Source organism: Rissa tridactyla, chromosome 5, assembly GCF_028500815.1.
Source record: "Rissa tridactyla isolate bRisTri1 chromosome 5, bRisTri1.patW.cur.20221130, whole genome shotgun sequence".
NCBI classification, from domain to species: Eukaryota; Metazoa; Chordata; class Aves; order Charadriiformes; family Laridae; genus Rissa; species Rissa tridactyla.
This window is the reverse complement of record NC_071470.1, coordinates 25,934,556-25,951,558: the sequence shown is the minus strand read 5'-3', so window position 1 is coordinate 25,951,558 and position 17,003 is coordinate 25,934,556. Positions and strand designations below refer to the sequence as shown.

Below are 17,003 nucleotides of genomic sequence, written 5' to 3'. Positions count from 1 at the left end.
GTAATATATCTTCTGCGGGCAAGAGGTACATGTTATTCAACTTCAACCCTGTACCGAATCCCATACTGTGGCAGAACACAAATCAAAAAGCAAACTCGCTACTAGTTAATCCTATCTGTGTTGAACATCAGAAACTGGTCTTAAGACAGGCAGGGCAGAAAATTATGATAATGATCATTAATTATCTTTTGAGCAGTATGACAGAAAAGATTTCCCCTTTCCACTCTGTTAGTACTCTGGCACAGGCCACTTGGCTTTTGAGAGCCACCATCAAAATCTGTCCTGCTCCAGTAACGGCTGCAGCCCTGGAAGAAAGTAAAGAGGTCTAAAAATCTGCCTTTAACCAGCTTATTTAGCAACTGCTCTGTCCACTGTCACTTTCCACCCAAGAGATCACTTTATGAAGGATTCTAAAAGAAGGGTCCAAGTAAAACATGGGCTGATTTGCAATCAGATGGAAGAGATACATTTATGACAGTGTATTACATGGAGATTGGGGCCAGAATGGAGTATGTATGCACAGATCCTTGCAATCTACCATGCCAGGTGTTTTCCCTTCCCAGCCAATGGAATACGTCTAAGGAAATACTACACAACAGCAACAAACCTTCTTTCTTTTGTTTTGTAAAATTTTCTGTAAGATCAGCTACTTTCTAAAGAACCACACTTGAGGCTCAGGCTCCATTTAAGTACCTCTGTGTGGCATATATCACAGTTCATTAGACTTGCCCACATGGCAACTTAACAGACATAACTAAATAGATCATCTCAGCAGCGATGGTAGCCAGCACTATTGTAACGCCAAGCATGATTTAGGATCAAAATCTCACAAGACAGATGCTTTCTCAAGCAAGGTAATTTTATCACTCAAAAATGCGTGTGTTTCTGGATTGCTCCCATCCCTAAAGTAATACAGAGCACATTCAGACACTGGGTTGGAAATATATTATTATGGTGAATAAAAGATTGTTTTCACCTGTGACTTTCCCTTTCATTATTTTTAACAAGAAATTAATTAAAAAAAAAAGTTACCCAACCATTGAAACAAACAAATTCATAAGACTGCAATTTTCTATTAATCTTACAAGTTTGCTGAGACAAACATTCTATACATATTTTAAAACAGGGTAGCATTCTACATTTATTCAAATGAGTTGGTAAATTGACCGTAGCACAGGACAAGGTTTTCTTTTTAAGAAGTCTCTACATGTAAGTAGTTTACCCTCCAATCCCAGGAGCGTGTGGAGGCTCAGGTGACTGGACCTGCTGTCCGGCATACAGGAACTTTAGTTTAATCAGGCACAAGACTCAAAAGAACAGGGGTCTTTGCATTTGCTGCTCAACACTTGTCTTAATTTCAGGTGAAAGACCTAACAAGTGCAAGCCCACAGGAAACAAGAAGAGAAAACAGCTGGAGGAGGTTGGGACGGACAAGAGAATGAATGCATAGTTCTGGTTTTTAGTAAGCCAGAATCTTAAAATGAGTATTAATGAAGACATTTACTGAGTACAACTGGGGAGACTAAGCCTGTTAAGGCAGTAACAGAGTCCAAAAGCAGACAGGGTATGTCCTGTTACCAGCCAGATTCACATTAGTACACAGTACACCAAACATTCATTTGTATCTGGGCTGAAAAATGTTTCTTTCTGCGCTCAGATAAGATAGGTAAAAACATTTTACGTTGTATGTAAATGCAAGTTAAAGGGTACACTAAAATGTAACCTTTAAACTTCCCAGTGTAACAACATACCACTTCCTGTTCAGAGATAGCACTCCAAGATCAATTAATCATGGCTAAGACGAACAAACGGTCAACATTCTTAATTAGTGTTGATGCATTCTCCTCTGTGCCCTCATCTGTCATGAAGACTGTTTAAAAATCTGAGTTATTAGTCTTTATTGAGGAGTGGATCTGGTTAATATCTCTAAGAATAGAAATCATTCATCCATCCACTGTACACTGGTACCTGATAATTCCTACAGCCTATCTAAGCTACAGATAACCACTGCCCTAAGACCATCTTGGTAGCTATAAATCAAAATGAGTGTAGCTCCCACGGGTTAATTTTTGTTTACAATATACCCACTGAAAATGTTGGTACGACACTTGAGGAGTCTGCTCATAGATTAGTGCAGAGAAAAATATATAAAGTAGTCAAGGCAAAAAGGAAAGAAACACATCAGTCATACAAAACACAGTAAAATCTCTCTAATTCACACTAACGACTAAAAGATCCAATGCAATTACTGAACTTTGTCAATACCAAATTTAAGTAAAGATGCTAAGTGCACAAAACCCAATCAATTCACTTGATAACTATAGTTCAATTTATCCTATAAGTCAAAGTATTTGACAGCAACATATCTACAGAAGTTTTAAGTTACTGCATTAAAACTCAAAAACATTGTTAATCACAACAATACTGTTTACTCCCTTTTTTCTGGTGCAAATGAAGTGGTATAAGCAACACAGAAATAAGCACATTTCAAATATACTTTTACTAAATAAGACTGAAATACCGTAAAGTAGTTACAAGGAAAATTAAATCTAAGATTCAAGGTAAACTGTAAATTTTAGTATTGTTAAGATATTATGACTTACAGTTAATATGAAAAAGAAAAATTCTACATTAATTTTTATAATTCCTTTTGTTGTTTACTAAAAACACAGAGAGAAATCTACGGACAGACAGAGAATTAACCAATAATCGGACATAAGCGCAGGAAGCAGGTCTAGGTAAGGTCTTGACTCAAATCAGTTTTCTACTCTGTGACCAAATGGGCAGGTCAGGCTACGGAAATAAAGGTATGGGAAGGAAGACAGAATGGAAAATAGAAGTAAGCACACAGGAGGAAGACTGTCATCTTAAATAAAGTACCGCTTTCACAAAGGAGGACTGCATCTCTCAAGCTCTTGTTCCCCCAATTATTTTTAATAAATTAGTGCGCAATAACAGCCCTCCATTTTAGATAATACTGAAGAAAAGAAAAAAAAAAAAAAAGGAAGATAAAAGAAGGGTGGAGGAGGTCCAGAATTTAGGAGATCTCAATTCATACTACTCCATTATTTTCAAATAGATTTCTGATGGGTGAAAGACTGGAGAATGATTGGAGCTTTGTATGCAGAAATTACCTGTCCAATGTTCCATGAGTAAATCAATCTCTTACAATCGTAACAGGACATTTCAATAAATTGCCACCACTCTGAAGTTAATTATCATGCTTTAAAGACACACAGAGTAGCTTACTGTGTTCATGCTTCTAATCTACTGCAATGTGCAATAAAATAGAATAGTCAAAACTGGCACTAGTTCATTTAGATCAGCACTGAACAATTTCTTCAAGTTTGGTGGAATACTGAAGAAATTCCTGCAAACTTAACACATTTAACAGAATGACTACAAATTGATACAAAAAACCACTGACAAATCATGAAGTTTTACAGACAATTTAACAGCTAGTACACAATTATGCACCACATACTGTTATACCTGAAGTAATTTGCTTTCAATGACAAAATTACCTAAGGAAATTATTTTCATGTAATAGGATTCTTCTGTACAGTTTTCTGTATTTCATTGTGAAGAAAAATATTTTTCATTGTTTTCTTCCTTTTTTTTTTTTTTTTTAAAATTATAGCTTTATTCCTGTTTCTGAAGCACTACATCAGAGATACCAGGTGTATTAACCCCAAAATGGAAAAATACGCATTTCTTTCAGACAGTAAGTGAAAAGAGTCAAATGAGAGCCTAAACCCAAGCTAAGTATACTTAAAATAGCAGCACTAAATTTAGGCTGATGGTTTCAGCTGGGCTTCCAAATTCTTATCTAGTTATCTAATAGTGGCCCACTGCTTTCCAGTTCCTATGAATGAAAATAACTGCATTCTTGGCAATTTTTGAAAACTTCTATCAGAAAGAAAGGTGTTAGAATAACTTCCCTGTGGATATAGACTTTACTAGTCTTTAAGTAAGCATACCTGGATATTTTCCTAAAAGACATGTATAGCCCAAGAACCAAGTACAATCCTGAGGCAGATACTAATGACTAAAAGTATGTCTCCTGTATGATGCATGAGGTCAAATAAGTTCATCAATACATCAAATGGCTTTGCTTGGTTTTAAACCTATTATTGCTCTTGCATTGTGTACGAGTGTCTTATCATTGAGCAAAGAAGTTGAGCTATTCTTAACACAGTGATTCCAACTGAAGACCTTGTTAATACAGGTAGCTTTGTCCTTTCACAATATGCAAGTCAACACCACACTTCTATAAAACACATTGTTTTCTATTTATGTAACAACAGGAGCCTGACCTCTCACAGGCCATTAAAGTACTGAGGTGGAAGCCCTCCTAGATATTCTTCTCCTTTTACAGAATTCAGAAAAGCTATACACTTCTAAAAGCTTAATTTTTATCATACTGAAACAAAAATAAAGAAAAAAAAATTACCTCTGTAAGCAGCATGCCCTGCGTGCTCAACATATGCAGTAACAAAGATCATATGAAAGCAATAGTTTGCTTTTTTTTCTTTATACACAGCTACTGAAGGAAAACAAGGTAGCACGCATGTTGTTCCTTCACCTGCTATTTTCATAAATAGTGACAGTGTCAGCCTTTCACCAGTCAGTGTCAGCCTTTATCTGGAAATTCACCTATAAAACCTCACAGTACCCCCTGGAGGCATAAGTCAAAGTCAGTTTGGATGGGGCTTTCAGTAATCTGGTCTAGTGGAAGGTGTCGCCTGCCCCTGGCAGAGGGATTGGAACTAGAGGATCTTTAAGGTCCCTTCCAACACAAGCCATTCTATGATACCATATTCTATTTGCAGATGCTCCCAAGGAAATACCTGGATTTCAAAGAATAGCAGGCATGTGTACAAAAAAAAAATGTATATACTTAAGATATATAACACAGATACAACTCCTTCAAATGTAAACCAGTATCAGATTTTCTACCTCCATGGTGTCTTTCCAGCAAAAGAATATTATTTATCCTACGTTACAGTGTATCTTACTGTAAATACTCCATATGATTTGCAGAACTCCAGCTAGGAAATCCAATTTCGGGTCAAAATATAAATCAGTGAAAAATATTTTTCCTTTGAATTTCAACAGAATCTGTATTATTGACTCTAGTCTGCTAGAGTACAACACTGTCTATGTTATACTTTCAGAAGTGCTATTTATATATTGTAACTCTAAGAGCTTCTGTTTTCTTCCCAGAAAATAAGTAGTCTTTCATAATTAATATCATAAAATGTTACAGCATCACAATAGTAACACTACTGTTAGTGGTTCTGAATGAAAGTGTTGTTTCTACATTGTTTTCAAATGCTTTTAAACAAGGTTAACTTGCTAGATGAGGTCTTTCTTTGAGTTTGTTCCTGATATGGATATTGCAATATGGACACTAATTACTTGGAAAGTCAAAAAAAACCCAAACAAATCTGTTTTTTGTTGTTCAAAAAACCATGTTTACATTGTTAAAAAAAAAAAATCTGTATCTGTTTTCACCACTTTGTTTCTAAAATTGATTTAAGTTGCTTTTATCATCTTCAACTAGAAAAAGGGTAAGAGAGCCAGGATCAAGGTCTCAGATATGTTAATACGGATGTTTCTGTAAGATTTCTTAGCTGGAAATGGGGGAATTTGGACTCCATCTAATTAGGAAACTAACTAGGTGATGGTTATGTAAAGTAGCATATTTTGGTGGTCAGGACAAAACCATTATATCATACTTACACGATCAAGAAGAGGACAGGTTAAAAAAATCCCAGAAAAGGAAACAAGTAACCTCATATGCAAAACTACAGATAGCACGCAAAAAAAGCCTAATAAGCAAGTCATAAATATTATGTCTAGTGCGTAGTGTAGTTATTTTAAATAATGCAGACCAGTACTTAAGTTAGCAGTCTCTTGAAATACAGAACCATGAAATATACCTGTTATTAGATCCAGGAATGCTTCCCAGTTCTCCATTCTAGATGCATGCCATGGCTATATCCTGAAGCCCTATCAAACATGGGTGAAAGAGATCTCTTATTCCTGTCTGCTGCTCTCCCAGTAAAGAAAACACAGGCAGAGCGGCTGCAGGCTAGGCAAGGCATGCTGCAGCAAGTCCCTCAACCTAACTTCCCAGAACCAGAATCCTGAGGTACGCCCAAATATGTCATCCGTACGCGCCAACAACACACAAGACAGTATTTAGTTTCATTTTACTAAAGATTATGCCCTGTGCCATATCTTCAATAGAGAGCAACATCCAGAGTATTTCAATTAATATTTAAGTATGAATAACTTACTTTTGTTTCCAACCAATGCCACAAGTGGCTGCGTTTCTGATTCTTCATTCACTTTTTTTACCGCATTATACCAGTCTTCTAAATTTTCAAAGCTCTGACCATTGGTAATATCATAAACCAGGAGAATACCCTAAATAAGAAGATACATTTAAAATGTTAAAGGTTATAAAAATATTTGAACATGGTAAAATTTGCATCAGCCTAAAATATTATTATCATAAAAGCATTAACAAATAACGGCATTGTCTCTTTTGAGGAATAATCAAACCAATCATAAGCTTCTGTAATAAAAACATTTTGTTACAGTATTTCTCCCGCATTCCTTGTGTTCCAAATTCAGATGTTAACTGAACTACAAGGGCAGAAAAAAAAAATGGCAATTCAGTAAAGAGTACAATTAGTTATATTAGAAATATTCCAAACTCCATATGCTTTACAAAAAACCCAAAAAGCACTTCACAGTAATAGTAAGATAAGAACCACACTGGAGAAGGACTCTTATTTTAGCTAATATTATTTGTAATTTCACTGTTCCCCTTTTGAAAAAAATTAAGATAAAGGCAGTCCAATTACGTTTCTGCACATTGCCACACTGTTGTGTCTCTGCTCTCCTTTGGGAAGTAAGGCCAGATCCCTTCCTCCACTGTTGTAGAAGAGAAGCAAGAAGTACTGGCAGGGTTTAAACTTTCAAAGAAGAAACTAAAAACATGGTCAAAAGTCAAAAAGAAGGGATTCCCATGCATTTCAGAGGTTTTGTGCCAGGCTAAAGTAACAAGTACTCAAAACAGACATTACTGAGGATTCCTCAGAGCTAATATTCAATGTTGTGAAGCACGGCCCATTAATAGTCTAAGTGTCCAACTTCTCCCCTCCATAGTTCTAAGATCAGTTCTCATAAATCACTTTCCCCTCATTATTGAGCCTTCTGCCCCTGCTTTTCACTACACCCTAATAAAGTATCTTGCAAATAAGGAATAGAGTCAGAATTGGCTTCTGTTGCACTTGTTCTCATGTCATTCACATCTGAAAAAAAAAAATCCCTAAAACGGCACATGAAATTTTCACAAATATGCTAAAAAATAGAATACATGCAATACAAATACAATGCATACAAAATTAGCTGGTTCAATGACCCACTGTCAATAGAAAAGACTTTTTTCAAGTCAAGTTTTCCAGGCATTTGTCTGGGCCCAGCTTTACTTGATAGTTTCATAAGGAGTGTCTTAGATTATAAAACAAAATGCATGCTTATTAAATTAATGTCACAGATGACACCAAACTGGTAGAAACCATAAGATTATCTGAGGAGCGTTTAGATTATATGATGAGAAACAATCTAAAAATAATAGGATACAATTCAATAAGTACCATGACAAGTTGAAAGGAAGCAATAACCTACTGCACAATAGGAAACACCTGGTTTTGTAACAAGTTCTATACAATAGGATCACAGCCACTAGATCAAGGGATCTATTGCCTTCCACTCAGCACTTGTTAAATCATATCTAAAGTAAATACACCCAGTCTTAGGCCCCTCGAGACATCAGTAAACTGGAGTAAGTTCAGCAGAGGGCCACCAAGATGATCAGAGTGTGGTGCACTTGACCTATGAGGAAAAACCGAGGGAACCAGAATTCTTCAGCATGGAGAGGAGGTGGCCCTGGGAGGATGTAAAAGCAGCGTTCTAATACATGAGGAAGCTATGAAGGACATGGAGCCAGGCTCTTCACAGTAGTGTATGACAGGAGGATGCCATACAACAGACACAAGTTGGTACAAGAGAAATTAAAACTAGATATAAGGAAAAGTTTTTTCACCATGAGGAGATTCAAGCAGTGGAATAGATTGCCCAAAGAGGTTGCTCAGCCTCCATCCTTAGAGGTTTACAAGAAGAAACTGGATAAAGCCTTGAGCAACCTCATCCCATTTCACAGCAGACCCTACTTTGAGCAGGAGGTTTGACTAGAGACCTCCTGTGATCCCTTCCACCCTGAACTTTCTTACAATTCTGTGATCAGATCATGTAGCAATAGGTTTAACTCACAGCAAGATTATAGCAAGAGTACATACTAGAAAAAAAACCTGTAGACAATAATAGTGAAATTCTGAAATACACAACCTTCAGGGACAGCAGACACCCCAACACTGGAAGATTTCTGAAGGTTGATAAAAATGAAATAAGACATCATACAGGTATAGCTTTGGAAAAGGGCAACAGATCCTACTGAGATACCTTCAAATCCTATTTCCTTATGACAGCATAAAAATCTATCTCTTTTCCTTCAATTCCACCAACTCCTTGGCAAAAATGAGTTCTTGTTCCTTACATTTACATGGCTGCTATTAATTTCTGAGGAGCAGCCTTCATCAGTACCTTCAAGGAAATTAAGTTATGACACACATCTTTTCCCTTGCTATCTTTCCTCCTTTACTTTACTAATAAAATCTAATATTAAATATCAACTTCCCTCTTCCAATTTTTGTACAATTTATTCTTTAATATCTTGCATCTCAGTTAACTGCTCATGACTATTTTTATAACTACCCAAATGCCTGTGTGTTTTTGTATTTGTCTTTCATAAAACAAGCCTTGCTCTAGGAAGGACATACTGATGTTAGTGCAATGATCAGTGGAAAAGAAGAAACTGAGGCTGAAGGACAGGTATTGTAAAGGTTAAAAAAACCAAACAGACATAAGGCTGAAAGTTTTAAATGAGAAAGTGGATATTGCCACATTTCTTTCACCAGTGGTCAAGTTCTCTCACCAGCTTGCAAAAAAGCAGAGCAGACTACGCAAACCATCTTCAGCACTGAAGAGTTTAATCAGACTTAGATGTAAGAAAAAGTTAATAGAATCTGAGCATTTAAAGTTGGCCAACTCTGCTTCTAACATTCTTCATCAAAATGCTACCCTGCTACATGTCCTCTTGCCAACTGCAGCCTACCTACACCTTTGGAAGAAAGAGTATTCATGGCAGATTTACTGTGAAAGAAAACACTGAACAAAGTTTGCAGCTAGAGCTCACCTAACTTCCATTTGGTCCCCTTCTCCACGAACTAAACATTGCCTTTAAAGAATATTCTTTTCTTAACCATTCTTCTTTTTAATCTTGTCAATATTTACTATACTTAAGAAACAAAGACAGCAGGTATAATATCTTAGAGATGCAAAAAAAAAAAAAAAAAGAAAAGCAGCATGGCATCCAGGTCATAAAGAATACAACAGCACTCTATAAGCAACTTGGTATGATATAGATAATTACTGAAGGACTAGTCATAACCCCATAGCTAAAATTTATTTCACCTTTTTTTATTTAACATAGAATTCCTATCATTGCTTTCACAAAAATACATCATATTTTCCACAAACTTACAGTATATGGAGTACAGAATGCGTAAATAGCATAAAAGCTGTTCTTTCCCTATTATGCATGAGCGCATTAAGGTGGAAAATTAACACTGGCCTTTTTACACAAAATTAGCACATTTCTCTGCCATGAAAGAGGCTTGAAACATATGGAGGACAACATGCTGAGAACAGCACGTAAATTCTCTAGTCTCCAGGAACATGGCAAATAGTCCCTGCTTGCATAATTGCACTCTACTGAGTGCTTACTTTTTTTGCTTACATTAGTGCATATGTGAGTGCTTTTTGTTTTGAAGTTATAGAGTATTTTCAAAAATAGGTCACTGGAAACTGAGAATACTACAGAAATGATTTGCTGGTCTCTGGAGAAGGCAGAGTCTGCAATACTTTTATTCTATTAACAAGCCAATTTATGAGGTAGCATATGACAGCTCTTAAAGATACTTTAGACTAGATATGTGGACAGAGGCAGCAATTGCAGGTAAGAGATGGGAGCGGTTCTGAAATATTTACCATGCAAACAGCAGCAGAACTGCTATTATGGAAGTGTTATAACCAGGCAATATACTCACACAAGACAATCAACATTCAGAAGGTGTCAAGTTTATGTCAAGATTTGTCACAATAAAGGAAAGCTACAGAAAACACTAATTAAAACCATATGTTTTCTTCTTCAGGTTTATCCTCAGCTGCCCTCAACCTATGACTGACTTTAATTTGAAGGAATAAATTAACTTTCAAATTTTCATTAATATTCATGAAATGTCAAACCAAAATTGTAAAGTTTTTTTTTTCTAGTCGCAGAATATTCAGTTTAGCAAAGAGTAACTTCATTATGATATCTTGCACATCTGCAGAAATGCTATTTTTACAGGTGAAAACAGTTTACAGTCTACATACACTTAACCACTGTTGTCCTAATACTGAGGATACGGTCACTCAAATACATGCAGTTGAGTTGCCATAATTGAATGAGCTACTGTCTGTCAGATCAGCAGTTGTAACTGACTATCTGATTACTCTTAGCCTCTCTCAATTCTGAGATACATGTGTCAGTTTTAATCAACACTAATAGAAAGCTTTTCATTAGCACCTTTCATTTATGAAGATCAAAAAGCTCTTTTTCACCCCAGCCTGCAGCATTCTTCTGACCCATCAGTGAAATTCAGCTACCAAGATGGGAAGCCTCAACTATATTATTCCGGATGAGCCAAAGAAGAAAAAAAAAGAAAGAAAAAAAGCAACTGCTTCAAGACAGCAAGTGAACTGCCATTTCTCCAACTGCAACCACACAAGCAAATTAAGTAGGTTCTGATCCTCAAATCTGGCACTCCTATTTTAAAACATGGCACAAGAAATCAGGGACCTTGGTCAAAAAATGGCACCTTAACAGTAACTTAATCAAAAGATCTATCCTAGAGATTTGATTAAGCTCTCATTCAAAGAAAAGGAAACCCCCAGTGGCAAAGTTTGCAGCAAAGTAGAGATGGATGCTCCATTCACTTACCCTGGTATCCTCATCAAATTTCAATCGAGATCAAGTGAACTGCAGATTTGCTATTAAGATAACCTTTTGTACTTTACAAACAAGATGTTTAAAATCCCAGTTGCACCACACATGCCACCAAGTGCAACGCAGCATAGCTACACATGCTTCTTTTGTAGCAACCTTTGCTAGAATTGCGCCAATATTTTAAAAACTTTCTTGCATTGGGGAACCCAAAACTGAACACAGGACTCCAAATGTAGCCTCAAAAATGTCAGAGAGAATGCTAATCGCTTTCTTTGATTTGCCTACTTCATTCTTACTAATGCAAGCCCAGTAGCTTTTACTGTTGCAAGGGTGCCTTGCTGACTCACAATTCAACTGTTATTTTTTCCAGTAGGACCTCCACCTTCTTTTCTCCAAAGCCATTTCACAGAATGACTGAGGTTGGAAGGGACCTCTAGAGGTCGTTTGGTCCAACACAAGGACCATTCAAGGAGCATCACCTACAGCTGGCTGCCCAGGACCATGTCCAGATGGCTTCTGAGTACCACCAAGGATGGAGACTCCACAACCAGCGTTTGGTCTCAGTGAAAAAGTGCTTCCTCACGTTCAGAGGGAATCTCCCGTGTTTCAGTTTGTGCCTATTGCCTCTTGTCCTGTCACTGGGCACCACTGAAAAGAGCCTGGCTCAGTCATCTTTGCACCCTCCCTTCAGGTATTTACATACATTGATAAGAACCCTCTGAGCCTTCTCTTCTCCAGGTTGAACAGTCCCAGCTCCTTCAGCCTTTCCTCATAGAAGAGATGCTTCGGTACATTAAATAGCTTCACGGCCCCTTGCTGGATGCTCTCCAGTCGATTCCGAGCCTGCATAAGGTTATTCCATCCCAGGTGCAGGACTTGGCATCTGTCTTCAGTGAATTTCACAAGGTTTCTGTTGGTCCATTCCTTCAGTTGATCATGGTCTCTCTCAATAGCACCGCCAGCATATTGACCATTCCTCCCCGATTTGGTATCATTTGCAAACTTACAAGCAATGTTTTGTTCCATTGTACAAAGAATGTACAATGTACAGAAAAATGTATGTTCTTTGTACAAAAAAACATGACCTCTGTACCAATCCCTAAGGAATACGACTTATAACCAGGCACTAGTAAGACATTGATCTATGGACCATCTCCCTTTAAGTACAGTTGTCCATTCAGTTTTTCAGTCACCTTACCATCCACCCATCCAGTCTACATCCACCCATCCATCTCTACATTTTGTCTGAATTAATATTATAGGAGATTATGTCAAAGGCCTTGCTGAAGTCAAGGTAAACAACATCCACTACTCCTCTCTCCACAGAGCCAATCATCTAACCACAGAAGGCAATCAAGTTGGCTGGACACAATTTACCCTTGCTAATTCCTTCTTGCCGCCTCTTCCCAATTACTTTCTTGCTGCTTTGCTGTCCGTTCACAGGAATTTTTATACTTAAAAGGATTTTTCTTTCTAAATACTCCCAATTGTTCTACTTTATCTTTCCTCTTTTTCTTCTGCAAAGTTACAGATGTTCAACATGAAATAAGCTTCTGCCTAGAAACAAGCTGTAAGCAGTGCCTTTACGAATTACTCATGGCGTTTCATGAATAGATGAAAATAAAGGTAGTTTTATGTGTCTTTAACAGGTGCTGTTACAAAGCTAATAGAAAAGTGTCTTACAAGTCAGCTTTGATGCTAAGAAGCCTATCATAGACATTGACAATATATGCCAACAATGGGAGAGAGAACAGCCGTTAGTTCATTAAAAAAATTAGGGTTACAATGAGGATTGGGGGAGGATTAAAGGAGAGGAGATTGGATGTAGGAGTTTTTCTGTTATGTGCTCAGAATGACTAAAAATCGAACTTTTGTAACTTCAGGCTTACTGACATCAATTTTTTCACTTCTTTGGGTCATTGGTATTAACTTTTTGACCTGCTATTGCTGATAAGAAACTCCTAAGTCTATCACCAAATTCAATACAGAAAAACTTAATAGCCTTTTATTTCCTTCATTGAGTTTACTTTGAGCATATGGCAACAATTTGTGATTAATCAAATTCCCTCCGTCATGGAAGCCACTTTCTCCTATTGCTTGGTAGATCTTTAACATGGCAGCAAAATGTTTTTTATTATAAAATAAGAAAATGCTATAAAACAGATGCAACAGCTAAAAATATTTAGACATGTTTTTGAAAGTGACAAAATGTTAAATTGACAAGTTTAGGATTTATCCTATTAACTAATAAATCCTAATCTCCTCAATTAGGCATTCCTGTGCTATACTTATTATTACATTGTTTCTGTCCAATAAAAGTTTTAGGATTCCATATTCCTATTGCTTAAAGTATTGGGGGAAAAATAGGTGCATTTGTTTTATTTTCATATAAATATAACATTTTATAATAAATATGTTATGCCTATTGCTCTCATTACAGACTCCAAATTAAAGAACAGAGCACATTTTAGGATCACTCACGTTAAGAAGTTTGGCATATGGTACATCCTCCTAAATCATCTCATAACTCAAGATACTGTTATAATATTTAGCTCTTACTTAACCCTCCATTCACTTTAAGTTGCATAGTCTACCTCAAGATAAAATTAATTTTCATTGGATAGGAGCTCTGCAAAAATATTTAGCTACCTGGTTGCCTCCTTTTGTTTGCCCTCTTATAACCCCAGTTGCATATATGAGTTTAATGGTGTAGGATTGCTCTTAATTTCCTCCTTCTACTTTTTCCCCCCAGGAGGCATCTGTTCTAAAAGCAGCCACTATATCTACCATGTGGATATCCAAATAGCCTTTACTATTTACTGTGATTGCTTTTCTTAACTCAAGACACAAAGCATGAAAACATACATCTGTTCTTGAGAGTTATCCAGATCTAACTTGCTTTGCTTTTTAAGGCAGCCCTAAAAAATTAACTGCATTCCATAATTAGACTTGCATATTAATATCAATGAAGTTTAGGTTAAGCAGAGATTCAACATTTTTGAGATCTACAAAACAACAACCTGTAAGATACATATAATTTTAAGAACAAAGTTTCAGTGAATTTTATATAATTACTATAGGTACAATTATCATCATTTATACTGTACCTGAGCTCCATAAATATATTTATCCAGCATTTTGCCTCCTATCGTTTGCCCCCCTACATCCCACACTTGAAGAGTAACATTCAAATTTCCTGAAAAAGAAAATGATACGGATATTGTGTAACCTGGAAAATATAGATGCAAATAAAATTAAAGATATATTATCACAGCAGGCAATACAGCTCTAGCACATCAACAGCAATAGCTTTTTACAAGTATACAATAAATAGTAACTAAAGTTCAACACAAAGATGACTGTATCATTTGGAAAAGAGTCACTTGGTCCAGCTAAGTCATTAAGATACAGTAAAACTATAGCTAAATATTAACATATTTAACATTAACAGAAAAGAGTTGGAATTGCATAAAATATAACATTCCTGACTAGAAATTATATAACATATTTCACTGAAGAAACATGTAAAACTACAGAGAAAGTTCTATAGCATGGTACTTGGGAGTTGAGATGTAATGCAATTAATGCCAACTTAACCACATTATTTCATACTCTGTGTCCCTTAACTCCCCTCCAAATTTTCTTTACAAATCTAGAAGTGCAGAAAATGTTCACAGTAGCTATGTTTCGGTAGTGACGCTCTTAGTACTATACAGTTAAACAACTAGATAGTTGACAGATTAAAAAATGGAAATACTGACACACATCTAAGTTGAGGATGCAAACTATGATTATTTCCTCCATCCACCACCCCAAAAGCAGGGAACTAAACTGGACATGATTTACATAATTTCATTTTTTAAGAATCTACACCAAAATAGACCTTCCTTTCTACTCTGAACAGTCTTTAGGCTGTGTTGAAACTGTTAACAGGTTTTCAAAAACAAAGTAACAAAAAAATCAGTATTTACCATCCTACAAGTCACACATACATACTCTGTGAGCTAACAACTCAGAAACCCACAGACTAAACATACACATGCAGCAATGCATGTCACCACATGCATACAAACATATTAAAGTATAATTTGCCTCATTTTGCATGGTGACAACTGTTTTCAGAACTGTACTCATTACCTGGAAGCACCAAACTGTAATACAGTAAGGTCTGATGAGGATTTTTCACATCTACATACAACTCACATGACTTGCATGTAAATAATAATTTATTCACACATATTCATAAATGCCTATTAATTTTATTCCTAGATTAAAAACATCACAACGAAATCAAACTATTTTATGTTATTAACAACCTTATTTTACACAATGTAATCTACTCAGCTACTCAGCCATCAATTTATAACTAACATGCTCACATTAGTTATGCACGTGAGTGTGCTCCATGGAAATATATCCCAGTGCTCAGTGAATATTAACAGCAAATTAGAACTATATAGCTGAATAGATGCTACTCGTGGTATTATATATACCACTTCATATTTTTATGATGCATCTTGCTTTAATCTAGTTAAAAGCGCAGATTTCCTCAACTGTTACTCTGGTGTCAAATATATAGATATGAATGTGAGACAATCTATTCACAGTACTTTTAAAGTACATTGAGTTTTATCTAATACTAAGATAAAGCATTTCTACATGGAGCTTAGTAGATAACATCGTAAACACTCCAGCTCAATAAAGGCAACTTTTCATAGAATAAAAAGCTTATTTGTTTTGACAGTGCATATACTATTAATTATTTTTAAAGCTTAGAACATAAAAGACTGCAAACAATGCAGGAAAGTCTTCCATAAAGCATCTGCTGCAGATAAATGTGAATCCGCTGTCTGAAATGACTATGCATCCTCAGTGGGTAAACAAACTAAACATGCTCAAAAGCTCACCATGCTGCAGTATTCCGCCCCTAAATTGGTTGTATGTATTCTACTGGAAATTTACCATGTCATCCATGCCAGCTATTTGGGAAAAAAAAAGCTTTATAAACATTATCACTTTCAAATTCAACAATTTTCAGATTCTTAATTTCGTGTTCAAATGCTTTAAAAAGTTTCTAACTTTATCTTCTCTCCTAGGAGTAGTAATCATGCACAGCCTACTGGGCTTAGTACCTGGATAACTGTATGAAATCACCTGAGAAACTTTAATGCAGGAAGTAAAATTAAATGGTCTACCAGTGACTGTTCAACTTAAAAATCTACTACTGTGAATTATTTACCTTCCTTCACTAACAACAGAAAAAAGAAACTGGGGAAAAAAGGTTGGAATGTTCATTTAAGGTGAAGTGGTTCTTAATTAAGACCTCACTAATTCCTGAAATTCATGCTGATCATCTCCAGTGCAAAATGCTTCATTTTCCCTTTTTTAAATTAGATCTTGTAATACTTGTCTTGTGATCAGATGGATTTTGGGGGAGAAAGAAGGATGTTAGGATTATTCCGACAGAAGGAAAGACTCCAGACAATTTGCCTAGCAAATATTTAATTAACAGCTATGATAGTAGCACGTTAAGTTTTCTGCAAAGAGTTTGAAATCTTCTATTTTTTCATAGGCTTAAGAGGAACATACAAACTGGAGAACGACAACAAAACAAAAAAAACTATGCATAATAAGACAGTTCTTAGAAAAAAGGTTAACATACCAATAAAAATAACTGAAGAATCCCATAAAAATAATATGCAATACACTGATAAGGAACAAGAAAGCACTAGCATTTCTTTACTCGGCAGAAAATGTACACAAGTGCGAAGTTAAAATAACTAAGGGAAGACAGTGCATGTATCTAGACTGTTCCTTG

General features: G+C 36.0%; 1 protein-coding gene across 7 annotated transcripts in view; it reads right to left on the bottom strand.

Annotated features, from left to right (window-relative positions):
* RAB28 (RAB28, member RAS oncogene family) overlaps window positions 1–17,003 on the bottom strand; it is a 67,269-nt gene that overhangs the window by 39,812 nt on the left and 10,454 nt on the right. For all 7 annotated transcript variants that reach the window (XR_008466693.1, XM_054203472.1, XM_054203469.1 and 4 more), the window contains 2 exons: window positions 14,293–14,381; window positions 6,306–6,435 (listed from right to left, as the gene is read on the bottom strand). Coding sequence is in view for 6 of the 7 variants with exons in the window: in XM_054203472.1 (XP_054059447.1) it covers window positions 6,306–6,435; window positions 14,293–14,381 (219 nt within the window). In the remaining variant the exon portion in view is untranslated. The remainder of the gene's footprint in view (window positions 1–6,305; window positions 6,436–14,292; window positions 14,382–17,003) is intronic.